This window comes from Fonsecaea multimorphosa, assembly GCF_000836435.1.
Source record: "Fonsecaea multimorphosa CBS 102226 unplaced genomic scaffold supercont1.6, whole genome shotgun sequence".
Lineage (NCBI taxonomy): Eukaryota > Fungi > Ascomycota > Eurotiomycetes > Chaetothyriales > Herpotrichiellaceae > Fonsecaea > Fonsecaea multimorphosa.
In genome coordinates this window covers 171564-196925 of record NW_015971640.1, presented here as the reverse complement: position 1 = coordinate 196925, position 25362 = coordinate 171564, and the positions used below count along the sequence as shown (strand labels likewise).

At 52.6% G+C, this 25362-nt stretch overlaps 12 protein-coding genes across 12 annotated transcripts; 3 read left to right on the top strand and 9 right to left on the bottom strand.

Moving 5' to 3' along the window:
* Positions 1 to 2322: 2322 nt before the first annotated feature.
* Positions 2323 to 3204, top strand: Z520_03809 (uncharacterized protein; the record flags this gene model as incomplete). The annotated part of the gene is made up of 1 exon (XM_016774319.1): positions 2323 to 3204. One exon carries the CDS (start codon positions 2323 to 2325, stop codon positions 3202 to 3204), a length of 882 nt encoding a protein of 293 aa, XP_016634246.1.
* Positions 3205 to 3717: 513 nt separating this feature from the next.
* Positions 3718 to 4386, bottom strand: Z520_03808 (uncharacterized protein; the record flags this gene model as incomplete). Its single annotated transcript, XM_016774318.1, has 1 exon — positions 3718 to 4386. One exon carries the CDS (start codon positions 4384 to 4386, stop codon positions 3718 to 3720), a length of 669 nt encoding a protein of 222 aa, XP_016634245.1.
* Positions 4387 to 4708: 322 nt separating this feature from the next.
* Z520_03807 (uncharacterized protein) lies at positions 4709 to 5692 on the bottom strand (the record flags this gene model as incomplete). Its single annotated transcript, XM_016774317.1, has 1 exon — positions 4709 to 5692. The coding sequence occupies one exon, from the start codon at positions 5690 to 5692 to the stop codon at positions 4709 to 4711; it is 984 nt and encodes a 327-aa protein (XP_016634244.1).
* Z520_03806 (uncharacterized protein) lies at positions 5693 to 6265 on the bottom strand (the record flags this gene model as incomplete). The annotated part of the gene is made up of 1 exon (XM_016774316.1): positions 5693 to 6265. The coding sequence occupies one exon, from the start codon at positions 6263 to 6265 to the stop codon at positions 5693 to 5695; it is 573 nt and encodes a 190-aa protein (XP_016634243.1).
* A 169-nt stretch (positions 6266 to 6434) lies between these two features.
* Positions 6435 to 7567, bottom strand: Z520_03805 (uncharacterized protein; the record flags this gene model as incomplete). The annotated part of the gene is made up of 2 exons (XM_016774315.1): positions 6435 to 7226; positions 7337 to 7567. 2 exons carry the CDS (start codon positions 7565 to 7567, stop codon positions 6435 to 6437), a joined length of 1023 nt encoding a protein of 340 aa, XP_016634242.1.
* A 464-nt stretch (positions 7568 to 8031) lies between these two features.
* Positions 8032 to 11724, bottom strand: Z520_03804 (uncharacterized protein; the record flags this gene model as incomplete). The annotated part of the gene is made up of 2 exons (XM_016774314.1): positions 8032 to 11440; positions 11489 to 11724. The coding sequence occupies 2 exons, from the start codon at positions 11722 to 11724 to the stop codon at positions 8032 to 8034; spliced, it is 3645 nt and encodes a 1214-aa protein (XP_016634241.1).
* A 1776-nt stretch (positions 11725 to 13500) lies between these two features.
* Positions 13501 to 13996, top strand: Z520_03803 (uncharacterized protein; the record flags this gene model as incomplete). Its single annotated transcript, XM_016774313.1, has 3 exons — positions 13501 to 13620; positions 13699 to 13802; positions 13867 to 13996. 3 exons carry the CDS (start codon positions 13501 to 13503, stop codon positions 13994 to 13996), a joined length of 354 nt encoding a protein of 117 aa, XP_016634240.1.
* A 531-nt stretch (positions 13997 to 14527) lies between these two features.
* Positions 14528 to 14938, bottom strand: Z520_03802 (uncharacterized protein; the record flags this gene model as incomplete). The annotated part of the gene is made up of 1 exon (XM_016774312.1): positions 14528 to 14938. The coding sequence occupies one exon, from the start codon at positions 14936 to 14938 to the stop codon at positions 14528 to 14530; it is 411 nt and encodes a 136-aa protein (XP_016634239.1).
* Positions 14939 to 15859: 921 nt separating this feature from the next.
* Z520_03801 (uncharacterized protein) lies at positions 15860 to 17676 on the bottom strand (the record flags this gene model as incomplete). The annotated part of the gene is made up of 2 exons (XM_016774311.1): positions 15860 to 17412; positions 17475 to 17676. 2 exons carry the CDS (start codon positions 17674 to 17676, stop codon positions 15860 to 15862), a joined length of 1755 nt encoding a protein of 584 aa, XP_016634238.1.
* A 1300-nt stretch (positions 17677 to 18976) lies between these two features.
* Z520_03800 (uncharacterized protein) lies at positions 18977 to 21235 on the bottom strand (the record flags this gene model as incomplete). Its single annotated transcript, XM_016774310.1, has 2 exons — positions 18977 to 20080; positions 20135 to 21235. 2 exons carry the CDS (start codon positions 21233 to 21235, stop codon positions 18977 to 18979), a joined length of 2205 nt encoding a protein of 734 aa, XP_016634237.1.
* Positions 21236 to 22014: 779 nt separating this feature from the next.
* Positions 22015 to 22704, top strand: Z520_03799 (uncharacterized protein; the record flags this gene model as incomplete). Its single annotated transcript, XM_016774309.1, has 5 exons — positions 22015 to 22069; positions 22125 to 22151; positions 22216 to 22245; positions 22300 to 22380; positions 22448 to 22704. The coding sequence occupies 5 exons, from the start codon at positions 22015 to 22017 to the stop codon at positions 22702 to 22704; spliced, it is 450 nt and encodes a 149-aa protein (XP_016634236.1).
* Positions 22705 to 23208: 504 nt separating this feature from the next.
* On the bottom strand, positions 23209 to 24354 carry Z520_03798 (uncharacterized protein; the record flags this gene model as incomplete). The annotated part of the gene is made up of 3 exons (XM_016774308.1): positions 23209 to 23244; positions 23298 to 24049; positions 24105 to 24354. The coding sequence occupies 3 exons, from the start codon at positions 24352 to 24354 to the stop codon at positions 23209 to 23211; spliced, it is 1038 nt and encodes a 345-aa protein (XP_016634235.1).
* Positions 24355 to 25362: the final 1008 nt, after the last annotated feature.

Sequence of the window (25362 nt, the reverse complement as noted above, 5' to 3'; positions counted from 1 at the left end):
CGGGAGGGAGGAACAAAGCCACACTATCGGGGATCTACAGATGAGATGAGCAAAAGCGCACTGCACCATCGGACCTCCGGGGTTTTGAATCGCTGGCGAGCTGGGTCGCGAGGGCGAGGACGCAGCAGATCGTCAGACCAGGCAAAGGCAAGGCTTTCAGACTGGTATGTCATGGGTCGAACTGGTTTAAGGATGACGATGGTGGTGGATGATGGTTACTATTTTTCGAAAAACCAAAAAAAGGGGGCAGAACAAAGCGATAATGTCTCTGCTCTTGTGTAGTGCGAGGTTCCGGCTCTGGGAGCATCGGATCTTGTTTTACATGTGTGTGCAGATGGTCCATTCCTAGGTAGGTAGTGTATGTGAGGTAGATTTCCTCCTCTCATGGTATTTCTCGGCGCCGTGGTCTAGACCGACAGGAAGATGGGCAGAAGCAGATTCTCAGGCTTTTTGGAGCTTGCTACTCGTGGCCAAAGTACAGCACATGCAACGTTGATCTTGGGAGAGGGTCGCGCGCTATCCGGGAAAGATGTCCTCCCTTAACCAACGCAGCGATGCCGGCCGAGGAGAGAACTTTGGCTTTCGTGACAAACAAGCATGTGTATCGAGCGTATACGGTCCGGTAAAATACCTGGAGAGTGCTAACGTGTTTGGAAAAGGAGTTACTATAAAAATGACAACTTTGCATACTATATCCCACGTATCCTTGCAGGTGGACATGGGTAGGTAGGTGGTGAAGTTTGTGGTGAAAGATTGCGGGTTATGTCTCCCTCTATCTCCTATTTCTCCACAGCCTCGCGCTGGGTCGATGGGCTTGTTTTTACGCATCAGACTCCACTCACTTCACCACCATTACCCAAATAGAATATATGTTGATGATAAATTTCAATACGATTTATAGTTGGATCTGCAGATGGTAGATGTGATGGTGGTGGTGGTGGTTATAACCTAGTGCTCGCCTTTTTCTCCACATCCTTGCCCTCCTGCTGGATCGAATGCCTTGTTTCCCGCCCATCAACTCAACTCAACTCAACTCGCCTTAAATTCGCGCACTCAACTACCACCACCACCACAACCAACAAAAGCCTTATCTCGACCTTGGCATCAGCGCAAAAAAAGTTCGGGTTTCGGCCTTAGTCGGAGCGCGAGCCCGCGAGAGCCAGAGGAATGTCGTGCATCGAGACTCGTCAAGCTTTGAGATCTGCCAGGCTCAGCCTTGCAAGTCGGCGCATGGTTCACTGATTGATGCCACCACCACCATCAGCCTTGGAACTCTTATTTCGACCCGACAACCAAGAGCAAAAGCCTTGTGTTTCGGCCAGATTCGGAGCCCCAAGCCAGAAGATCGAGAGAGAGTGCATTCAGACTTTTGAAACTTTGAGACAATTTGTGATTTTGCGAGGCTCAGCCTTGCATCGCACACATGCACCATGCACCACACATCTTGGGCGAAGAATAAGGCGTGAGATCTTCGTCTGTTTCGGTCTTTTTTTCTTTCTTCTTTTCATATTTACAATTTCGTGGTTTCTTTGGAACATCTGCGACATAATATTGATTGATCTACTAGCCCCAAGAAAAACTTGACTGCACAATTCCCATGGGCTCTATCGTGATATTATTGGCCCTCGATCCCATCCCAAGCCCTTGTCTTTGCCAATCTTTGCCATCAGACCGCGCAAATCTCGCGCGGTACCCAAGATGAGCCGTAGGAACGGCCTGATCACGCAATTTGGACAAGAGTATCTGAGTAGGTCTGGACCGTGGAGGCCAGCGTCGATCAGAAAACTCTAGAGAACAACGGCTCCGTTCGGCGGTCACCAGAATGCAGAAGGGGGTGGACGATAAGGTATAAGAAGGGGTCGCACGCCTGCTGTATTTGCGCAATTCATCTTCCATCATCAGCAACAGTAGCTCGATGATCTTTAGTCCTCTGCAGTCCGCCCTCTTCATCTTGAACTCCATCTTGATCTTCAACTTGACTACCACCACCACCACCACCACTATCCAGTCTTCCTTCCCCCGTTCCTATCAAGGAACGCTTCAGCCTCGTCCCCACCACCACCATCCCCACGTCCTCTCCCTCTTGACACCAAGAGAGATCATCCATGTTCCACGAGTACATTTTTATGCCAGTGTGGAACGTGTTGCCTTGGGTCGGACTCGTCATTGCTATATCAGGCACTGTTGTGAGCTGTTTGGACCTCTGTAAGTTTTGAAAGACACAATCTCAAGAAGTATATGGCGAGTGACAGGAAGAGACTGACTCAAACCTCTGGAATAGTCCACCTCATTTGAGGGTTTTTCTACACCACAGTCTCCAAGATGCGTTTCGCCTCGGTCGCCCTCGTCGCTGCCGCGATGAGCCTCCTCGTCTCTGCCCTGCCCACCCAAATCAACGATGAGGGTGTCAAACCGTTGCCGGAGGGAGAACCTCCGTTCGCATACCACGGTGCCCTGGAGCACCCTCCTCTTGCCCCCGCTGTCCCTGCCGCCCCTGCCGCTCCTGTCAACAAGCAGCGGGAAGCAGAAGGCGATGCGCCTGAGGAGCACCCCGAGCCTACCACACCAGCGTCCACAGAGCCAGAGCCTGAGGGGGGAGTCGATGTTGCGGGCGCCCCGGCTGGGATCGTGGATCGCAGCGACGACTATCTGGGCCAGTCCGTCGTGTACAACAACTGCCCCTTCGCCGTGCACAGCAACATCGTGCACGGACCCCGTCCTGGGGTTGAAGGCCCGCCGGAGGAGATTTACTCGATCCTCCAGCCCCAGCAGGTGCTGTCGCACCCCTTCGCCCACGACCCCCAAATGGGGGTCAGCTGGAAACTGTGGCGGACCGACGTCGACAACACGGCGCCGGTCCAGTTCGAGTGGACCTGGCACAACTCCTTCCAGCGCACCTGGTACGATCTGAGCATGATCAACGCCGGGAAGGCCGCATGGCTCAACGAAGACGCCCACCAGGGCGAAGCCATTGTCGGCGATAAGGACGGACTGGGCGCTTACGTCGGCGAGGTCGCCATCAAGCATGCCTTCAAGGAAGAAGGCATGACCTTGACCCCGAACGTCGTTGGGGGCAACTGTGTGCCCCTGCACTGTGCGCCCGGGGAGGAGTTCTGCACGGCCTCGTACAACGTGCACAACGACTGGGGCCAGCAGCATGACTGCGGGGAGGCCGTCGACCTGACGTTGACGCTGTGCGGTTGAGAGGGGAGCCGTGGAGGAAGGGGAGAAGTCGTCGGGGAGGGTGCAAGTGGAGTTGGGGAGGGAGTGAGGTTGTGGAAGGGGAGGGAGTGGTTGAGCACTGAGCCAGTGGAGTCGGAGAGGGACTGGCCTATAAAAGTGCTTTTTGGACTTTTGCTTTCTTGGTTGCTTTCTGTTGGCCGCCGTTTCTGATATCTGTTGTTGTGACGCGAGGGTTTCGAGCAAAGAAGACGTCTGCTCCAACAATGGCGTTTGGCGTTTGGCGTTTGGATCAAAAAGTTGGATAGACAGTTTTGGCTTTGGTCTTGTCGAACCCATAGACTTAATCGTAATAGAGCCTGATCCATAGAATCGCACGCTCAACCACTTACTCGAATCGTTTTTGATCTGCCTAGCACACCTTGTCCAGAGCCACTTCAAAGAATTCCCTGCGCCACAAGCAGCAGATCGAAAGCGCTGATGCCCAGCTCGTCCACGTCCCTGAGGGGGAGAAAGGTGGACCGACAGCAAATCTTCTCACACCCCCCTCCCTGCACCCGCCAGTTTCTTCCTAAACACCTTCCTCTCCACCTCGCGAATCTTCTCCTTCTCTTCCATTTCGCGCTCGATCTCGCGGACCCTGGCCTCCCTTTCGTCGAGTTTCTGCTTTAACAGCGCCGCCGTTTCGTCGCGGACGCGCGATATCTCCTCCCTTTCCTTCTCATCCATTCCTCCTCCATTCGCAGCAGTCGGACGGGGGATGGTCTTGTCCATGGCCGCTGCCATGGCAGCAGCACCCAATATCTGCGTCCGTAGCTTTTCGAACCCGTACTTTGTCAGCTCGGCTTCCGTGAACGGCTGCAGCGTTATGGGATTCGTGTTCGGCGCGGCGCTTGTCAGGGCAGCCTCGGGGACCTTCACTGACGGTAGCGAGGGATGGATTGGCGTGGTGCGTAAGGGTGAGTCGAGGGGTACTGGCCCGCTTGTAGTGATTGGAAGAGCAGACGCCGTTGCAGGAGCAGCTGTTCTGGGCGCAGTGGGCGAAGTCATTATCGTGTCACCTCCGCCATCTTGTGCAGGTTGCGAGGGCGGGTCTGGTGGTAGTCCTGCTGCGGTGTTGGAGGGCTGATCCGTGCTTCCATCGACGGCAGGGATAGTTGCCTGGGCCGAGTGTGGCGACGACAATTTAGGCGGATCTTCTGCCATACAGAAATCTCGCGGGCAAAGGATGTGCGAGCGTTATGAAAGTTTGGTATGGTTGATTTTGAGGTATGGGCTCGATGGGCTCCTGTCTGCGTCTTTTGCCGCATACTCCACCGTACTGCTTGTACGGTGAAGTATTATGAGAACCAGCGAGCAGTGAGTAAAAATTAATGTCAAGTGTTAAAATGACGATCGTGGACTCATGTTGGATCGTTGCCTTCGATCTTTGAATGTGCTAATGGAATACCCACGTTGTTGTCCGTGATGCCCTCCACGAATGCTGCTCAGTCAAACAATAGACCAAGAATAAACGAGTGTTTTTACGTCAAACGCGCAAGGTGACAAACTGCCCGACTCCAGGAATGCCATTGGCAATCACATATACCACATACGGTCCAGGAGCCAGTTTGATCCCGTCCGGCATCCATGCCTCAACCCTCCTACGACCGTTGCTCAAGGTGTTGCAGCCATTGTTCTCGAGGTACAGCATTACCTGGCCCATGTGAACTGAGTGCGTGATGAAGCCTCCACTGTACAGGATCATTTCCAGCGTATCGACCTGCTTCTCCGTGCTGAATTCAATGCTAAATCTGGTCCCATTCGCAAGGGTATATGTCGACAAGGCGATATCCTTGGGTCTTTGAGATGCCTTGTCACCCCGAAGGTATGGCGGGGTCCAAATCTCGATCCTGAATTCGGTGGGAAAGGCTTTGTATTGGTTATGGATTTCGACATGTTGCAGCGTCACTGGCATTTCATTTGGATTGCTTCCGGCAATGAGGACTGTTCCATCCAGGAGTAGGAAAGCAACAGAGTGATAAAGCCTGGCGATTGTGGTTCTTCCAGACACAGTCCAGCTATGCGATCTCGGATCGTAAATGAGGGCTTCCAAGGCAGGGTTGGTGGCCAATCCAAACCCTTGCGCACCTGTCTGACAGCCGTTGATCCAGAGCACGGTACCATCGAGAAGTAAGACTCCTTCTACCATTCCTCGAGGCTCTGGCATCGCAGTCATCTGCCACTGAGGATCCTGGCTCATCGGTCTCAACCTTCCGCAGCTTGATTCGCACCGACTGTCAATTGCTTGTGTCTGTCCCCCACCACATATCATGATTTCAGGCTCATAGTGGTTCCTTGCGTGCAGTGGTAACATGACGCTACCCCCTGTATTGGGATAGGTTCTGTGCATTCCAGGCATGACGGGCATCTTCCTGATGGTTTGATTGGCAGCCACGTCAAAGAGCTCTGAGGAAGTATCCGAAAAGATGAAGAGCGAGCCATCGGGCATAAGGTGCAGAAACGGGTACATCTAGTACGGCATTGTGTTGTTCAAGATATCCATCGGTATGTTTTGGCCTTCGCTGACACCATTCGCATCGAGAATCTCGTAGGTGGGGTTATTGTTGCGGAAATCAGATGCAGTTTGTCCGTTCAAACTCCCTGCTGCTACAAAGATCTTGCCGTCTGCCATGGTCTGTGCTGATGCATACCATCTGTTGGAGGCCAGTTTATTCCCATTCTCTTTCCACTGATAGTCGCCATCTTCATCTCCAATGTACCGAATCGCGTCAAAGCCATCCCCAACTGTCGGATCGAGCCAGAGCAAGGGAGCGTTCCCGCCAACGGTGACAAGCCGGCCATCTGCCAGAAAGGTGCCGCCACAGCAAAAGGGGTTTGTCGCGACAGACAGCGGAGTAAGCTGGTGCGTGTTGGGGTCGAAGAGCGCGGAGTATGCCCAATGATGGTTCGGCAACCACAGTTCTGAGTAGTCTTCGACTTTGTCCAGAAAGATGACTTTGCCTGAAGGAGGTAAGACAGCAGCGTGCATGACCGGCACTCCGGAGTTCGCGACGACACTGAAATAACTGTTACCGATGTCCATTGTTAAGATATTTGTGTATCGTAACCCGGCGAACCCGGTGCTGGGGGAAGAGTTGGTTGAAAGGGACTCGTCGATGGTGCCAGTGGCAATGAGTGAACAGGGAGCGTCTCTCGAAAGGCTGGAAGGCGCAACCTCTTACTTCCCAAATGCTTCAAGCTTCCAAAGGCAATCATCCTCCTTTCCAAATGCCCCAAAGACCCATCAAGTCCCCAACTCGATCCTTGACCACCTCAACTACCTGCTCGCTGGACTCGTTAGGTCTCCCCTTCTCTTTGACTCGTCCGAAGCCGTCATGTGCTACAACGATGCAATTGAGGTCTGCCTCTAGCGTCCTTGCCAATGTCTCATGCCCGGAGTAGAGCCTCAGAGTCTCACCGTTAGGCCCAGCAAAGACCGACTCTAGTTGGATAGTTGCATGAGCCCTCCTGGCCCTTGCCGCCTCTTGATACGACTGCGGGTTGGAGGGCGCCCCAGTCTCAAGCGCAACCTCTACAAGGACAAGAACATCTTTAGATATCCGTGATATCTGCGTAATATTCCTCATCAAATTCCCTAGCAACGCATTGCTTTGAACGAGGCCACTCCGACGATGCGTGGCTGACACCGTCTCGCCTAGACCTTGGATCACGACGATATCTTTGGGTAGAGCGTGTCTGCCAACCTCTGCAGCGACGGGCTCATCGGTTGCATGAGTCCTTCGGAACAGATCTTGACTGATCTCCGCCAAGCTCTCTGCCAGTCCCGCGAGATCAAAATACTGCAAGACTCGCACAGTTCTGAGAAGCTCGATCGCGGCTTGGGAATCAGAGATGGTGGTTGCCAGAAGGACATGAAGCATTGGAATGGTTTGAGAAGTGTGCGGAGTCACTAGGTATACATTCGGCAATGCGGGCGAACTCGCGTTGGCTCGCACCTGGGAGCTGAGGAGTGCTGCGGCAAGAGTTTGTAAGATCAATGATCTCTAATTTCTCATAAAGCGGTCAGTTGTTCTCCATCTGAGCTTCTAAGAAGCGGTCGCAGAGTATCGACCCATGCGCATTGACATTGATGAGCCGACAGCTGAGCACTCACCTTTCTTCTCAGTGAATTCTCCTCCTCTTCGCCAATCGACCCAATCCCAATGACACTCCCGCCCCGCCACAGAGCAGCAAATGACCTGTCGAGGCCTTCAATCTGAATATTCAACGTCGAATTTCCGGGCGGTAGTCCTTGCGGCTTCAGGTCCTTTGGATGCCCACCAACTCCCTCCACATCGAGGAGCATGGAAGCCCGGATTGGCTCCACAGTGATTGAAGGCGGCATATTTACCATCGTGTGACATCTGGACCAACCGGCGCAGAAAAGACAGATTGGTCCTCAGTTCTCATCGATTGAGTGAGGCTTTTGGCATAATCTTTGAGCTCGATTCGGACTCTCGAAATCAGGACGGCATGGAGACAGCGGATCAAGGAGAAATGAGCCCAGGTGTTTGTTCAAATGACATGTATATCGTCATTGAATTCCTATGATCTTGTCATCTCGAGTCACTCTAGTATACATACTCGTCCCGCTAGATGAGTGAAGAACTGTTCAAATCCATCAACTCGATTGAATTTGACCATAGAGACAGTAGCTCGCAGAACCTCTTAGCGAGTCTAACTTAAATGAAACAACCCAAACACAATAGAAACAACAATGAACGCTCATTTCGCAAAACTTATGGCTAGTAAAGAAAGCCAATGCCCAGTAATGTACAATGCATGGGTTTCCTCATTACTACAATTCCATCAATAAGGAGGCCGTATGAGGCGGCCGGTCCGGTTTTCCTTCTGCGTGTCCCCTGCTGCTGCTTCCGCAATGGGAATGGGGATGGCCGCCAACAGTGAGCCCAGATCGAACTTTTCATTCGGAGATGAAGATAGTGGCGTTGCGCCCTTGCGGCTTGTCGGCCGGGATGTCTTCCTCAAGCCTTGTTTTTCTAGCGCTGGAGACGGTGAATACGTTTTGCTCGTGACTTTTCGGGATTCAGGACTTCCTGGTACGCCTGGAGCAGGTGCTTCTGTGGAAGCCTCTGCAGATCGCGCTGGTGAAGCATCTCTTGGCCATGTCCCAGGAAGGTTCAGCGTTGACGGGATCTTTGGCACTGGCGGAACGGTCGCGTCTGTAAGAGGATCGGCTGTAACACTCGGTAGCGTTGTTTGATCGTGGTATGTGGCTTCTCTGTGGTCTCCTTGGTCTGCCGTCTTAGCGGTGCTTGAGGTTGATGTCTGCGGCCGGGGTGGACTGGTGTCGAGAGGCTGCTCGGTTGGATTGTCACTGCCTGCTACATCGAGGAAGGACGGATTTCGATCGTCAGCATCATCCCAACTAAGCATGCTGCTGCTTCCGCTGCTCCCTGTACTCCTCCGAGAACTTGCCACGGGTCTCCGCAGCGGACTCTTTCGCCTTCCAGTAACGACATATCCGGACAGCGCTCTTTTCAAATCAGTGACTCTTACCGTCGATTCCCTGCTAGACGTGGTCGGGACCCTTGCAGGTGAACCAGCGGCACTCGCCCTTCGGATCTGAGTGAGGCTTCCTAATCCACCCGTAAGGCCGTAAGTTGGGGTTGTGGTGCCGTTAACCGCTGGCGTGGACTCTTTCCCACCGCCAGCGGATGACTCTTTCCCATTCACAGAACCAAACTGACGAGCCGCACCATTGAGACCGAGGTGTTGTCTGGGGATGGAAGATGCCCCTGTGCGAGATGCTGTCACAGATGCCGCATTCTCCTTCTCGACCGCAGCTATGCATGCTTCTCTGCTCCACCCAGCGGTCATCTCGTCTTTGACCTTTTGTGGAAGCTGGTCCTCCCTCGAGGCCTTCGGCTGAGGAGCTGCTCCGTAACCGTAGCCAAATCCAAGGGTTGGCACAGAGAAGACTCTCCCAGGTGACGATGGGGCAGAGGTTGGCGGCGTCAGCAAAGCGTTGTCATACGATGTCGCAATATCCTCCACAACTTGCGCAACTGACAGGAACGGCTTGATGGTTTCGACGGCTTCTACATTATAGACTGGGGCCTGCTGGTTCTCCTTACGAAGACGCCTGATGTCTTCGACGGACAGAGCTGGAAATCTGACCCTGTCGAGCCAGATTCCAAACCGTTTCCTCCTAGAAATCTCTGCATTGATCTCATGACCGGCTGAACTTGTCTCAAAGTCAAAATTGTCCGCAATTGTCCATAGGTAGCCATGCACAACACTCGCGACATTGACTCTTCCAGAAATGGAGACAACCTCTCCATTAAGAGCTGTCTCCTGGAGCCTGAGTATCATGGGCAAGCCACTGCGGAGCGCATTGACACCGAGCCGTTCGACCAATTTGGTTAGGAGGAGGTAGAGAAGTAGCAGATTCGTTTCATTTTCCACGTCGTCAAGGATGCTGTCGTAAACAGAGAGATGTAGCAGAGCAAGAAAGGTGGATCTTGTAGGTTTATTTTCCTTGCGGGATGCATTCGAGACGGCCCTCTTAGCCACACCATTTTCGCCCTGATATTTTTTGGACTGGGCCTGCTTTCGATTGCCATCCCGGGGGAGAAGCATGTCGCTCTTGTTGGTTTCAAGCTTGAGCCAGACCAACAGCGCGTCAATGTACGCAAACCTCACTTCTTGGTCTTCGTCTTTGAGGAGCCATTGAGTGCCTTCCCACACTTGCACTCCGACTCGAGCACGTGCTTCAATTGGCGTCCCTGTGGCAGTTCGTCTGCTGTTGGCGCGAACCAAGATTTCTCTGATGACTCGGCAAGCTGCGACCCGCGCAGTCGCGAACGAGAAGAACGTAGAGGTGTTGGCATCTTCTTGTATGTTCGCAGACTCCGCAATTGCTTTTGTTGCGGCTGCTGGGTCATTGATCGCAGCTGCCGATGTCGGGACTTCAGACTGTGGTGATGGTTTCAGCCGCGCTAGAATGGCTGTCAACATGTCGCTGATCTGGTCTGTGTAGTAGATGTGGTTGGATAGAGAGGCGATGCACTTCTGCAGCCTCTCAAGCAGTTCTTGCCGGACGGGCGATGCTGTCAACTCTTTGGAGGGCGTTCGGGACATCTTGGTCTCGGTCAAGACTGAACTTGGATCGAATGCCTCCTTGGCTTCTCGATAGAACCCGAGAGTGTCCTCTCGATGTGACTGTGTAATGCGAGCATTTGGTCCACCAAGCTGGAGGAGAACGAGCATGTGTTGGATGAACCCAAGTAAAACATCCATGACGCTCAGTCCGATGAGATTCACAGGCGAACTGAGAAGCCAATCGATCATGGTTGTGAGGACTAGTTGTTTTTCCAGGACTCCTTCCACCATGGGGCTTCTAACCAGTGTTTCCATGGCGGTGACAACGATAATGAAACGATCTTGTACTGGGGTCCATCGCGCAATCGCTTCAAACAGGGAAGTCGCCCAGTTGCCGGCTCTCGATGTTTCTGGGGTAACTTTGGGCGGATTTTTGGAAGCAATGTATTTCAGGGTCAAAGCTGTTGCCAACCTAGTTTGGCCCCTTGTACTTCCGATGCCGACAGAAAAGATTTGTTTTAGGCATCTCAATGCCAAAGCTCTAACCTCCTCTTCTGCGACTTTGTCCGCCCCAGCAGTGGTCTCTACCGCGGCAGCAGGATCGCCGTCAAAGGTGTCCACGGTTGTGACTGTGGCAATACTCATGCGCCTCCTCCTGGCGGATTCGTCGTCCATCCTCTCGCTTGTCTTTGCCCGCTGCTGCAATGTTGCCAGGATATTCTCTTCTTCCAGCGACATGTTCTCCAGAATGACAGGCATGACTAGATTCAGTTGTCGACTGGAATCCACAGCCAGAGCGTCGGAGGCCACGAGTGCTCGGATGGCCCGGAGACCAATTTCCCGCCATCTAAGAGAAAGCGGAATGGGGTCACCGTGTTTCTTATCCGAGGGTTTTGTTTTCAAGGCAAAGCCAGCGTAGTGCTGGACGAGGGAGATATATTGCTGAGCCCGCTGCTGATCAGCCGTGAGGGAGGCGACGTCGACATATTTACAATAGGCTTCAAACGTAGGAATCGAGTCTTCGACCATGTTTACATCTTTCGAACGTAGGACAGAATCGAGGATGGTGAGAACGGATTTGGAATAAAGGGACAGATCGCGGGGCGCTTTCTCGATGATGGCAGCGAGGATCTGGAGGGTGACCTGGACATTTCTGAAGCACAATTAGCAAGGATAGTGACGGAGATATTGTGATGCGCACCCGAGCCGTCCCTTCCAGACATCACCGGCGTTCTTCTTCTCGAGGAATGCGCCGACCTTCTGCAGTTTATTGCGGCGAGTCGATGCATAATAGAGCAGGTAGCTGAGCTCGGAGGACATGGGCTTGACCTCCTGAACATTTTTCTGGTATTTGGGGTAGCATTTCAGGACAAGGACTTGGTGTTTGGGGCGGCATTTCTGCTTCGCGCTGTGGATGGGGTTGAGCAGGGAGCTCATGGCGACGGTGGCGGACGTCGGAGGGGGAGGTTGTCAGAGCTGTCATGGGTGGTTTGGAAGAGACTGTCACCGAGTGTCGCGTAGCATGATGAGCGGGTGGTGGGATGGACGTTGCTGGAGCATCTTGGTAAGACGTGAATGTGAACACGGAGGTTGGCAGTATTGCGAAAGCGAAATCTTCTGCAAGATGACGACGAGGATTCACGAGGTTTCCCCGAACAGCAACAGCCAGCAGCCAGACGAGCCAGACAAGCCAGAGCCACCACTGACCAGGCCACCTACTGAGGACCTCCACCGTGTACTGTATTATTATTGTTTGGTGTGTTTGCTCCACCACTATCATCTATTATTGACCGCTGCAGATATACGGAGTAATAGTACCTCGTACAAAGAGCTCTCTCGCCACTACCTACGTACCTATCTCCGTGAAGCTGTTTAGGTGGACTATGATCATATGCTTCTCCACGCCCGGCACTTCCATTCCAGATCGTCAGTGGAACATGGCTTCTATCCCCATCACCCAGACTGCATCTCTCCACGGAAGATCTCATCCCGCCTCTGCATAACCACGAATGCAAGGCCAGGTCCTCTTTGCCACACGTGTTTTGTGCAGCCACTGGGGCTGGCTTATGCGAAAATAACCTCTCCGAATCCCAGGGTCCCCTGCTCAAACTCCAATTCCTCTCGCGGATATCTTGTGGCGTTTCCTCTTAAACCCCGCCTGTCCCATATACCGCAGGAAAGCGATGCCAGTGGTTGTCGATGATCCCTTGCCAAGTACCATCGCAAGAGATGGATGGACCTAAATCCTTGGGTGGTATAGGTACGTGGGAGAGGCATGGAATAACTTCAAACACCCCCGTGCGTCCTCTGAGAAGGACCTTGTCGACTTGATCTAGCCCGCCACAGCTTCTGGGACACGAGGAAGGTATCTTGTTGGTGTAGGCACGCCTACAGACCAGAAGGTATGAACATTGGGTATTAATGAAGCAGTGTTTGAAAGCCCGAAATGAAAGAAGACGTCCTTGCTCCAGCTAGGGGCTCTGGCATGCTGCTATGGAGCGGATCAAGGGCGCGCTCACCGAGACCAGCTTGTCGCCAGCGCCAGCTTTCTAAGGAGCAAAAGGGAGCTGGAGATACGGATGCTTTGTACGGGGTTGTCTATTGCTTACCTCTGGTATTTGACACCTCTTCGCCTGAAATGCTGGTCAACCATCACTGTACCAAGCTCCAGTGAGCAGCTGCCCAGGGGTGAGCCAAATCTCAGGATGAGTGTCTCGTGAACAAAATATTGATCAGATATCAAATAAAGGTGAAAAGGAAGCATGGGAGTCTGAGCTCCTGATCAATGCTACAACTGTTATTGCGAATCATATCGGTCAATTTGGTCTCTTTGAACATATCCAATTCTCACAGGCATTTGACAAACACATCACTTTCACTTCTTTTGTGTGCTTTGTCTGTTCTCACTTGTGTATAGGCATAAATTATCGCTATGTTGCCGTCCTATCTGTCCTTCCAAGTGACAAGATCAATCACCACCGTGTCACTGATCGTGAATATAAGTCAACATTCACGCTCGATCTTCACGTGTCTGCCTTCCACCTTCCTACTTCACGGTATAAATATTTCTTTCTTCCACTACTCAAGAGATCCTTCCTTTCTCTCTTCTCTAAAAACAGCTCAACAATCTTGCTTTTGCTTCCGTCTTGCCAACAATCATCATTGCAAACAACGTCAACATCAATACCAACATCACTGCAGACAGTCTTCAAGATGCAGTCCGAGATGCTGCTCACTGTTGCTTCTCTCCTCGCTTTCACTTCTGTCTCCTTTGCTGGCCTCATGCCCAAGTCTCCCAAGCCAGATTCCGACATCGCCATGAAGATCGGCTGCGTAAGTCCCATTCTCTCCTTGACACTCTTTCTGTCTCTGCATTCTGTCAACATCTTAAAGCTGACACTTGGTGGGTAGTACCCGACCGGAAATGCTGCTGACCCCGACACCGCCATGGCATGGGACCTCTCCACCTGCGACGGCCAGCTGAATGGTGACAACTGTCTTCGCTTCTGCACCTGGTAAGTATTCGACACTCAAGACCGTGAAGACGTTTCAATAGAGACTGACTATTGTTGTGCACAGCAACGAGTACTCCCAAATCGTCTGCGACAGCAGTGCCATGTCTGGCTGCAGCGACAAGACAATGGCGGCTGCTTGCTCTGCCTCTGGAAACAACCACTGGTACTGCAGCTGCTGGCCTGCCAAGGCTTGAATGGTGGACAAGAAAGCAAGGCTGTCTTTTGAGCGCTGAATTGGAGCACCTGCTGACAACAACACTTCCCCTTCAATGGCTACAACACACCTTGTGAAGATCTGCAATCTGCCGGACTTTGGATGATTGCCAACACCACCTTCTGACAGAGTAGATCGGAACAGAAATCGTTTCCAAGACAGAAATAGCGTCGGCGGAAAGATGCTAGAGAGCTGAACATGAAGGTCTCGGAGCTGAAAAGTTACATGAGGAGCCTGATCATTGCGTGAAACAGAGGGTATGGCTTTCAGACGGACCGGTGGAAAGGTTCAAAGGACAGCAATGTCATGAGCCACTCCACCGATTTCCACAAGAGAGATAGGTAGACCACACTCACAAAAATCACAAAAGAGCTTTTTTCTCTCCTTGCGCAATATACTAGACCTTACGTCCCCTTACGTTTCCCTCTGCTTTCCTCGACACAAAAACAACATACCCGGTATCCCGTATCTGACCTGCCCCCCTTCTCCCTAGGGATTCCTTTCCACCACTCTACTCCTTGGAATCGGTAACACCCTCAATAACGACCCAAAAGCTCTTGACCTTGCCCTGCTCGAGGTCCACAATCAACACATCCCCACCTTTTACCTTAACATCGACCTCCCCCGTGCTGCCATCTTTCGGCCCAAACCCCCACGCCAGCCAGATCATATTATGATTCCTCTGGACGTTTCCCGAGGGGACAAACTCCCACCCTGCGCGAGCGGTGAGCAACTCCTCGGCCTTGGCGTCGACGCCGTCGTGGCCCGTGGCGATGACGTCGGGCTCGTAAAACGTCACGTCCGAAGTGTACGTTTCGCGGATGATGGCGAGGCGGGAGGCGCGGTCGCGGTTGGAGAAGACGCGCAGGAGGTTGTTGTACGCGAGCGTTTGGGCAACCTGTGCAGAAACTATTTCGGCCATGACCTTCCGAGTTGGGGGAGTATTCTTTTTTTTTCTGGAGTTGGCTTTTGGTCCTCTAGGGGAAGGGCGGAGGGAATGTGGTGCTTTGCCTTTTGGAATGGCGGCGCCGCGGAGGTAAAGGGAATTCAACCTTTATATACGCACACACTTACGATTTACCGGCACAGGACGTATATATAAAGATCGGGTTCCGAGAGCGAAAACCGGCCAGATCTTGCAGTCAGTAATACTCTCGGTCGAGCTTGCTTACTGAAGCCAAGGGACGGCAAAGACTCGTCTCCCCCTGGCCAAGTTCCAATCTGTTGGCGAAAGGGCTCATGTCCAAGGAGCAGGGGTGGGCATACCTGAGAAATGGTCCATTGGCCATGTGCCTACCTAGTCACACCAAAGCAGAGAATTCCCGCAGCCGGCGGGCCGAATGAAATATCGTAGCGGGCAAGACGGGTCTTAGTTTTCTCGTTGTTCTACCAATGTGCTCGAAGCCTTCGGATGTGAGATTCTGTCGGTCGGTCGAGCGCGGTGTTGACGAAAGCCGGAATAAGGCTCGAGCTCTCGTGGTTCCACTATCCACTTGGACGGCAGACGCACGAGCCATAATCAGCCCGTAAGCCAGTGGCCTCGAGGGGGAAGAAAGCGTCGCCCAGTCTGGATAGTAACCGTCTTCACCTTCTATTATGACGAGACAGATAGTAACTACCTAGTAGGTAAGGCCCCGTGTGTATCGGTGTTCAACGCTTTTGAATTTGTCTTCGAGCCTCCTATTCAGGCATGGAAGCATATAAACTCGATACACCCAACCATCTATCCAGAACCGCTTACCCATACCCCTGCTCAACCGCATTACTATTCCCCCCTCCCCCAAGAAGCCGCTCTTCCAGCTCTGTAGTATTCCTAGGACGGCAACCTGGAAACAACTACTCATCAGAACCGACTGAGATCCCTCCCAAACACCTTGACAGTCACCCATTGCACAAGGACAAGGAACTTGTTCCTCCAACTCAGCGTCATCGTGAGATAAGCACCTCGCCAGATGAGGTACGCGGCCAGCCCTTTGACCCTGTTGGCGGCACCGCCACCGTTCCCGTTCCCTCCCTGAAGAATGGCCTTGGCTCCTCCGACATACGTCAAGACCCCCAGGTTCCTGAACGTAAAGCCTTGCTCCTTGCCAAACTCGTCAGGGGAAGAGTGCTTGTTCAACGTCTTCCCGAGCCAGAGGGCCTGCTGATTCGCGACTTGCGCCGTCGCTGGCAGGGCGCCGGACATCAGCTTGGTGGTGTCTCCTAATGCAAAGACATCTTTCATGTACGCCTTGGGCTTTTCGTCCTCCTTCATCCCCTCGGCGCACTCTGTCGTAAGATGCACGCGAAAGTGGTCGTCTACCAAGATGACGCCGCTTTTGGCATCTCGTTGGATGATCCACTGCCGTTGCATCGGGTTGGTCACTTTCCCCTGAGTGATTTGTGCCGACTCCGTCGGGAATCGACGCACATGAGAGAGCGCTTTGGCAACAAACGGGTTGTTCATGTTCCCCGTGGACCACACGCACATGCCAATGCCGACGTCGCCTTCTTCTTTGATATGGATCGTGTAGACTCGTCCCTTGACTTGACTGGCTTGGTCCTGACGGGCTTTTTCGTCATTGGGGAACCCCTTGCGGAGTTCTTCGACGTGGTGAGAGGTTTTGATTTCAATGTTGTGGCGTCTGTACTGCTTTACGGCGTAGTCGGCGAGTGAGGCATCGAACATGGGGAGGACTTTGGGTGCGACGTCGTAGAGAGAGATGCGAACGTATTTCATCAGCTCAGGGTAGATCTTAGAAAGATCATCTCTCAGCAGATCCGACAGGCAGGCTGCAAATTCCATGCCCGTCGGACCACCGCCAACAACCGCAAAGTGCAAGAGATGCTTCTTGGTGTCTTCGGGCAGGATGGGCAATTTCGCGAGTTCAAATAACTCCAGGATGCGGCGACGTATGGCAACTGCATCCCGTACATCTTTTAGAAACCATGCATTCTCTCTCACGCCCTTGGTGCCGAACGTCTGACTATAGGTACCAACTGCAATGATCAACTTATCGTAGTGTATGGGAAACGTAGGAACTTGACTTGAGCCAGTCCCGCCCATTTGCACCTCCTTTTCCCACGGTCCATGAGGGAAGGCATCTCTTGGAGCAAACCCGCTGGCCGTCTGCTGCTCATTGGGTTTCCTCGGTCCGGTCAGTGCGTGGCCTACATCTGGGTCCAGGACTGAAGGTTCAATGGTAACAGTCCTGTCCGCAAAGTTGACGTCGTCTGCCCAGCCCTGGATGTACTCCAAGCCACTTTTTTTCTTTCTCACAGACTCGAGCACGTTTCGGAATTCGAGGGTGCCAACGGTGGTGTCGTTGAGGAGGGGCGTGAAGACAAAGTAGGAGCGAGGAGAGACGATGACGACGCGGTATTTTCGCTTGTCCAGCTGGCGGCCCAGGACATAACCTGTTCATGCTGGGTAAGCACACTTCTTGGGAGCACACTCGAGGGCAAGACGGGTACGTTACCTGCCCAACCACTACCGAGAATCACCACCTTTCCCCTGGGATCACTCGAATCTTGGTCTGCATTTGTGGTGATGTCGACCGGCGTAGCGAACCAGCGTCTTTGCAAATGACCTCTCGAACGCTGATCGGTCCGCAACCCTGTTGCTTTTGACCTGTACTCATATGTGGCAGCCCTGAGGTACCTCTGCCATCTGGGGAGCATTGCACAACGCAGCGTGACGGGTTTCATTATACTAGCCTTGCTGTCACCGAAAATGATACAAACCTACCGGAGAGACGCGAAGCAAAGCATTGCAACGGCCACTTGAGCCGAGAGATTTGTCGTATTGGGCCGTGTTGGGCCCGCTATAGGTTGATAGCAACTCCTCCCCATGGATGAGCGGAAGTTACACTGGCGTTGAGGCCCTAGCAGGAAGTGGACAACATCCGGAAAACAAGTGCGGAGTGTCCATCATCTTGTATTTCGCTACGTCATTTTGACATCTACTTCCCCAAGACGATCCGGATACACAGGACAGAATCCGAGGAGTGACCACCAAAATGCCGTAATACTGCCGTCACCGAGCGCAAGACTGAAAGATGGAAATGAAAGATAAAAGAGCTGCCGCCGGAGGCCGAAGGTTGATGATGGGACTCGTTGGAGGAACTGGCCAAGGCTCCACTGGCGCCTCGTTCGCCGAAAAAGAGGACACAATGGGTCGCGTCGCCTGGGGCCTCACCAGCCTCAACCGCCTTCCCCAACTGATAACCACTGTAATAGGCCCTAAGATGGAGGGCCACAGGCCTGTACCTCGTATTTCGTACCTACTAGGTACTCGTAGGACTGGTGAGGCTCAACAAAATCTATCTTACTCGTAGAGAGCCACGGGACCCAACTCCCGCTCGGCCTTCCGCTAATCCCCCTATTGCTCAGCCTGTTCAGGGGGAGATTATCCAGGCATCCGCCACTACGAACAACCACGGATCCGATTATACTAATTGATAATACTATGCCCTCCTGGCCAGAAGCTCAAAGCTTTGCCATGGCTGTTCTTGAAGCTCGTATCATCATTTCATGTTAGCTTGCTGGACTGGACTGGTCAGACCTTGTCTTAACCTCGTGTGCCTCGAAATAGTAACCAGGCTGACAACAATCCTAACTCGACGTGCATATATACATGACGCCTATCCCGCCCAGATCTTTTTCTCGTGCAATCCATGACCAACGCCCTGCCCGCAATCTGTTACTGGTTGCTGTGGCTCAGCCATGATAATGTCCAAGCTCTGTTTTGACACACATTTGACGCCGTGCTCCTCGCCAATTTCGGCATGGGCCATGGCCCCCAACCGAAGCCTGGCAGTATCGCTGCCCATGAAAGTAATGCTGTCCATTTGTAACGCCACGCCCGTACCATGCTGGAGAGAAAACGAGTGAGACTCCCGGCGCTGGCGACCCGACTGAAGAAGTGAATGAGATAGTATGTTCAACGAAATGAAAATCCTTGCTTTCTGGCGTTGACGCCTCACCTCTCCGACTTCTGCCAGGAGTTGAGATACGCCATTAATCCAACTCCAATCAGGACTACCCCCAGCATCGACACATACGGTGCTGATTGAGCAAGGGCATCTGGGTTGGCGCTTTTGTCCCGTAGAACTGTTGCCACGGCTCGCTCAAGATGCTCAGGTAGCCTCGGTGCGCGGACGTGGCCATTTGCTTGTACGACCGACTTGACCATGCCCGTCGAGCTCGGCTCCACCTCCTCCCCTCCAGTCCCCTCGGCGCTCTCATCAGCCTGGACATGTGATTGCCGCTCACGAGACTTCCTTGCCGATAATTCTGCTTTCTCATTCTCTTCTCGGATCTTGTCAATCATCTCGGCGAGGCTTTTCCGGGCGTTGGCGGCATCGGCTTCCGCTGTCTCTGCGCGACGCTGAAATTGGTCCACGTCTGCTTTCAGTCTCTGCATCTCTCCCAGAACTTGGTCCAGATTCTGCTGCAGACTCTTCGTCCTTGCATCAAGCTCGCCGTCCGCGTCATGCCCTGCTTCTTCCTCGACAGCCTTTGTGTCGTGGGTGGAGTCTGTTGGTGTCTCTGATTCCTCTTCAACGGCTGAGACTGGTCGCGATGCCGCGTGTTGTTCGAGCTTTCGTGCTCGTTCCTCGGCATCCTCTCTCGCTGACCGTTCCTGCTTGAGCATATCCTCCAATTGCTTCACTCGAGCTCCCTGAGAGTCGAGTTCCTTTTTCGCGATGGACAGCGCCTCAATCAGAGACATCATCTGGCTGTTTTGAGCATTTGTGGGAGAGTGTGAAGTATTGTTGGGTTGTTTGGCAGTTTCGCCACGTTTCAGGAGATTTGTGAACGATGTTGCGACGGGACTTGCCTTCGAGCTGTCTGGCTTCTCTGGAAGCGGTTGTTGTGGCGGGGGTGCTGGGGGATCGGCGAAGCGAGCCATATGCTCCATCTTGGACCCTTTAACACGTCCGTTAGATTGGCGTTGAGGAACACCTTCTTTGTACGAGGCATTAAGCCGAGGAGGTTCAACCCCAGGTGTCAACAGTGAGTTCAGAAAAGCGCCAGCCTGGTCGAGTTCATCCGCCTGTTGTCTTGCTGCCCGCATCTCCATCTAGGATTTGATGTTAGCCTCTGGTATTCTCAACAGTTGTAGGGAGTGACATACGGCAACTGTCTTGACCAGTTGTTCCACATTCAACGGTGTGGTACCCCACATATTCATCCGTTGCTGAGCAATCGAACTTATCTGGCTGCCTGCAACGCTTGAAGGTGCTGAGGTCCGTCCATTTGTGGTCGGTCCTCCGGGCCGGCTTCGACTGTGAAGCATGGGTGAACTTACAGGCGATGGTAATAGCGCACCACCGTGAGAGGGATCCAGGTCGCCAAAGGTAAGATCGAGGACATTGTTGGTCGTCCCAGGCAGGCCCACATACTCAACCTTGGCTGAGACTTTATGGTGGACAATGGTCTTTTGATCTTCACTCACGATATCGATACCTAGTTCTAGTGTGTCGTGTTGGCGGAGTTCATGAGGCTCGGATTCTCGATTCTCCGGTGAGAGTCGCTGTCCGTTGACAAACGTGCCGTTTGATGACTTGACGTCTCTGATGAACACCTTACCACTTCGGTCCGCCCACACTTCGGCGTGTTGTCGTGACAGGACCTTGGAGTCGAAATATCCGTTCACCGGAGTCGGAACAGTCTTTGCATTTGTTTGTCGGCCGATGCGAAGGACTTCTGGATAGAAGGGGAGATTGATTTGTTTCCTCTCGAACGTGCCATTCATGGGTAACAGCGCCAAGATCGCCGCTGGCTCGCCAGTGACCGCTCCATTTACGACTCTTGTCCCATTCACCTGAGCCGTAGGACTTTGATTGGGCAGTGCTGGCTGCACTGGGCTCTTTCCTACCAAGGAGTTGCCAATGGCTGTCTGAAGCGACCCATTTGCCCGGGCATTGGAGACGCTCGCTGTCGATTCCGATTTCGAGACAGGCCAAAACCCTCCTCTTGCCTTTTTCTTTGGTCCATGTGCGGGTTCTGACGACCCGTCGTTCTGGGTAAGGGTGACTGTTGACCCAGAAGAACTTGTGGATGAAAGTGATGAAGACGAATTGCTCCTCTGCACAGTCTTGCGCTGGGGTAAAAACATCCGAGACACTTCGTCAGTGCTCATTGCAGAAAACCCTCCTCCTGTGCCGCTTAGACCATTCCAATTGAGCCTGGAGATATTTGGGAAACTAGGGGGCGATGCCACAGCGGTCGTCATCGGGAGGTAAGAGGACGGGGGTTATGTCGTGTCGCTAGGATAGGTGTTCTATGCTCTTGAGAGGGGTTATATCGAAGATAGACGAAAGGAAGAGGTGACGGGAGCGGAGAAAAGCAGAGATTCGTCGTTGTGCCGGGCCGTCATGTGTCGGATCTCGAGAAGTTGATCGGTGAATCTGATTTCTGAGGGATACTATGTCAATCAACAGGCCTCTTTTCATGGCGTTCTGGCAAGTTATTGAAAAGAGAAGTAGGGTATCAATTGGATCGAGGACATACAGGGGATGTAGACTGAGATCGGGAAGGAAAAAGGCTGCTCGCGTGCAGACGTCGGGACAGCGAGGGGTCTGACGGGAGCGATTTGGGGCTGATCACTGAGCTCCGGCAGTTCAAAAGAGAGTCGAATTCTCAGTCGAGCAAGCGTGACAGTATGTCAAAGGGATGCCGTTCCCATCAGGCGGTTGGTTTCAGGCGACTGGTGTCTGTCTGGGGTAGTTTTTGATGTTCACGAGGATGCGACTCGTGGTTCTGTAGCAGTTCAGATTGACGCTCTGGAACTTGTGGAAACTCTCCCCGAACCAACGGCTAGTAGTAACATCACGTGCTCTGCTCTCCCGTGGTCGGCGGCAATTCTATCCACTCCGATTGGCATGGGATGGGGGGCTTCCATCGTCACAGCCACTGCACCCTCACCTTACCTTCTCCAATTTGCTTGCTCTTTGTTTAGTAGCCACTGCTTCGCGCAAGAACTGCAAGCACAATAAAAACAACAGCGGCAACATGCCTCCAATACCACCCTCCGCGCAGCGCCGTGGGCCGACGTGGATTGATAAGAGTAGGTGGTCCGGCGTCGCATTCTGTTGCTCGTCTGGAGCTAACGTCGCTCGCAGTGAAAATGGGCATGTTGATGGGCGGAAGTCAGTCAAACAATGGCATCAACAAGACAGGACAAAGACTACAGAAAGACTAACCGGTTCGCAGCTGTTGGAGGCATTATGGGCTTCATCTACGGTTTGTCGCGGTCGATGCAACAGTCCAGAGGTTCCACACTAACGATGCTGTGAGGTACCGTGACGATCTTCCAATATGGCGCAGGGCAAGCCGGTGTGATGAGGACGCTGGGGAAATACATGCTGGGGTCGGGCAGTATGTTTGGGTGTGTATCGCCGCATTTCTCTTTACAGGATGGTCCCTTAACAACACGGTCCAACAGGCTCTTCATGGGAATCGGAAGCATCATTCGAACAGATTCCCCTCAGATGGCATCATCAGTATGGGCGCGATCACGATATCCACCTCTTGTTCACCCCCGACGAGATCGATTGTCGATCAATCCCCGATGATTTGACCCCTGGTTTAATGGAGAGAAGGGAGAGAAAGAGAATCGCGACGACGCATTGTACATACCCATCAAGAAGGGAACTGGCCTTGGAAAAGTTGATTGATCATGGACGAGAGCGATACCCATAAATGAAACAATAGTTCGAAGGCCAGCAACTCGCTATTTCTGGCAACAGCACTGAGATGAATACCGATATTTGCTGGCTTAGGCTCTCGCTACAACCACCCTCGCCACTGTTGGAGGACTGTCCCTCCTCAATTGCACCTCATTTTACATCGATGTGGGAAGGCGTCCAGCGCCGATTTCTGATGGAATTGCTTATTTTGAATACCATTTCTTGGTCTCTGGTGATGCTCAGGCAAAGCCATTGTTCCGAGTTATGATGGAAAGCATCTCCACAGAGGTACTGTGATGACCATTAGATTTTTAGATTGAAGTCTTCTCGGATATTGCATAACAGCCGTTGGCCTCTTCCGTTGAAAGTGGCACGCTGGGCATGGACTTTCGGAACTTCAAACGAGAGACAACCGCTCGCAACCACTCGCTGTTCTAGTGGGAAGACTGTCATTATGCAATCCTGAAACTCCACACATGCTTGTATATTGGCCGGTAAACAGGATTCTGCCATTCATTCAGCCCGATATCAACACCCAAAGCAAGAAGAATATCTTGAAGTCGTTAGCCACCAAGTTGAGACGCCCTTTGGGGATATGCAACTCACCATGAGAACACCAAACATTTTAGCAACCAGCCATCTATTCCCTTGTACCCGATTCCAATATTTCAGCAGTTCTCTCTGTGCGCCCTGAACGTTGTCCACCACGTCCTCGGTGTTTGCATCTATCCGTTGCAACATCTCCCCCTGTTCGGACACCATGGTTGCAAGTTGACCGAAAATGCTACCCAACTCGTTTATCGTCCTTTCGATGGCTTCGATGGCTTGTCCACGTTCCTGAATATACGTGTTGGTGGGCTGTGCTTCTTCCATTAGTAGGAGTTGGTGGTCGGACTGTGGAGTATTCTTCATCAGAGTCGAAGTATTTGAAGGCTCAAGGGTCAAAAGGTCTGTTGAAGAGGCCTGAGGAGTTTTTTGCCGACTCGCAGAGCCCTGGTAGAGGGGTGATTGTGACCTTGAATCGTCCAGGTGCGGTTGGGATCTTGCCGACACTGACGACACAAAATTCTCCGTCCTCGATCTGGATGCCTGGATGTTTTTGGTGCGCACTTCCAAGACATCTTTAAAGTTCGCCGCGACATCTGTGACCTTGTTTTGTAGCATTAGCACAACGTTTTTGTTGTGCTGTCCTTCTTGGTCCGCCGATCGGGGTTGGGAGGCGGTTGGGTGTTGCGACTGGGTGAGTTGTTGTAAGGCGGATATTTGTGCGTTGAGACCAGCCAAATCTTGTTTGATAACATATGTGAGCTCCGCAATCTCGACAGGTCGGTCGTCGAAAATGGCCTTTCTTTTAGCGACTGTTCCTTGTCAGCAGCTGTCTAAAGCGCATCGCATCCCGGTCTCTTGACATACGCTGCGCCAGCCTCTCCAACTTTCCCATAGTGGCGGTGATGCCTCTCCCTATCTGGGCTGCATTGCGAGCAAACTCTGACCTTGAACCTCTCGAGGGGCCGCTGGCGGCTCCATTTGCTTCTCTTTTCTGTGACTCGCTGAGGAGGGATTGTCGTTGTGGCCCACCCTTGGTTGCAGTCTGTCGCTTCTGCGCCTGCGCAAGGATGGTGCGGAACTCGTTCGTCCGGTCTTGGATGCTCGTGGAAACCATGATCATTTATATCCGGGTTTGATATTGCATGAAAAAAAAGCAGAAGTCGTGGGTCTCGGTGATTGCAAGTTGAACCGTGTCGCAGTTACGAGGAGTAGGTGGCAGTGGGATTATTCTAAGCGCGTAGTCTATGACATGAGAATCGTGGTGAATGTGCAGGAAATGTTAATACATGTGGCTCGGTGACAATGTGTCCAGGCTAGAAATCTCAACTTAGTATGTACAAGTACAGTGAAATGGGAAGAAACGAAGTGAACTTCCCGGTTGTCGTTTTGCAGCCGGAAACGTCCAGGTGTCTTTGCCGCCACACGAGCCACGGGCCACAAGTTGGAAGAGACAAGAGCCTCGTCGCAGCCTCATCAGCCACAGCTGAGATCGGGATATTAATCCAAACGGGTTTCGCGTTGCACCGAACGTGAGGAAGCGGAGACTAATTTCATGATAATAATTCCACGAACAGGTGATGCCATGATGCGGCACTGCATGAGGCTTGTATGTCACATCCAACTTGCTTTGTCAAACTCAATCAAAGGTCTGGTCTTCCACGGTCCCCCATGGTCCCCAGAAGCCTCACTTCTCTCTCCTTCAGCGGAATCGGGATCGAGTCAGTCGCATCCAAGTGTGGCGCAGCCTGTTCTCGGGGTGACGCATGGTTGAACCCTCTTGCCGTCTGCTCCAATCAAGTTTCCAGCCTCTTGTCCCGTTCGTAGGGCAGAAGTGAGGAGAGCGACGCAACAAAGCCATTCATTTCCAGTTCTTGCCCGCCGTTAGGTACTCGTCCTCCACCATTGCGCGGCTGGGCCTCCTCCGTTCACATCTCCTGCCCATTTTCGCATTTACTCTGGCCACCCTTCGTTTCTAAGTTCCAATCGACCTGCTGCTCCTGTTCCTTTCCTGCCAATTTCGCGCAAATAGTCTATTCATCTGCGTTTGTCGCGTATGCGGCCAACATTCCATCGGACATCGTAATACGACCAGCTTGGCAGCTCTTGCGCCCTTGGAAAGAAT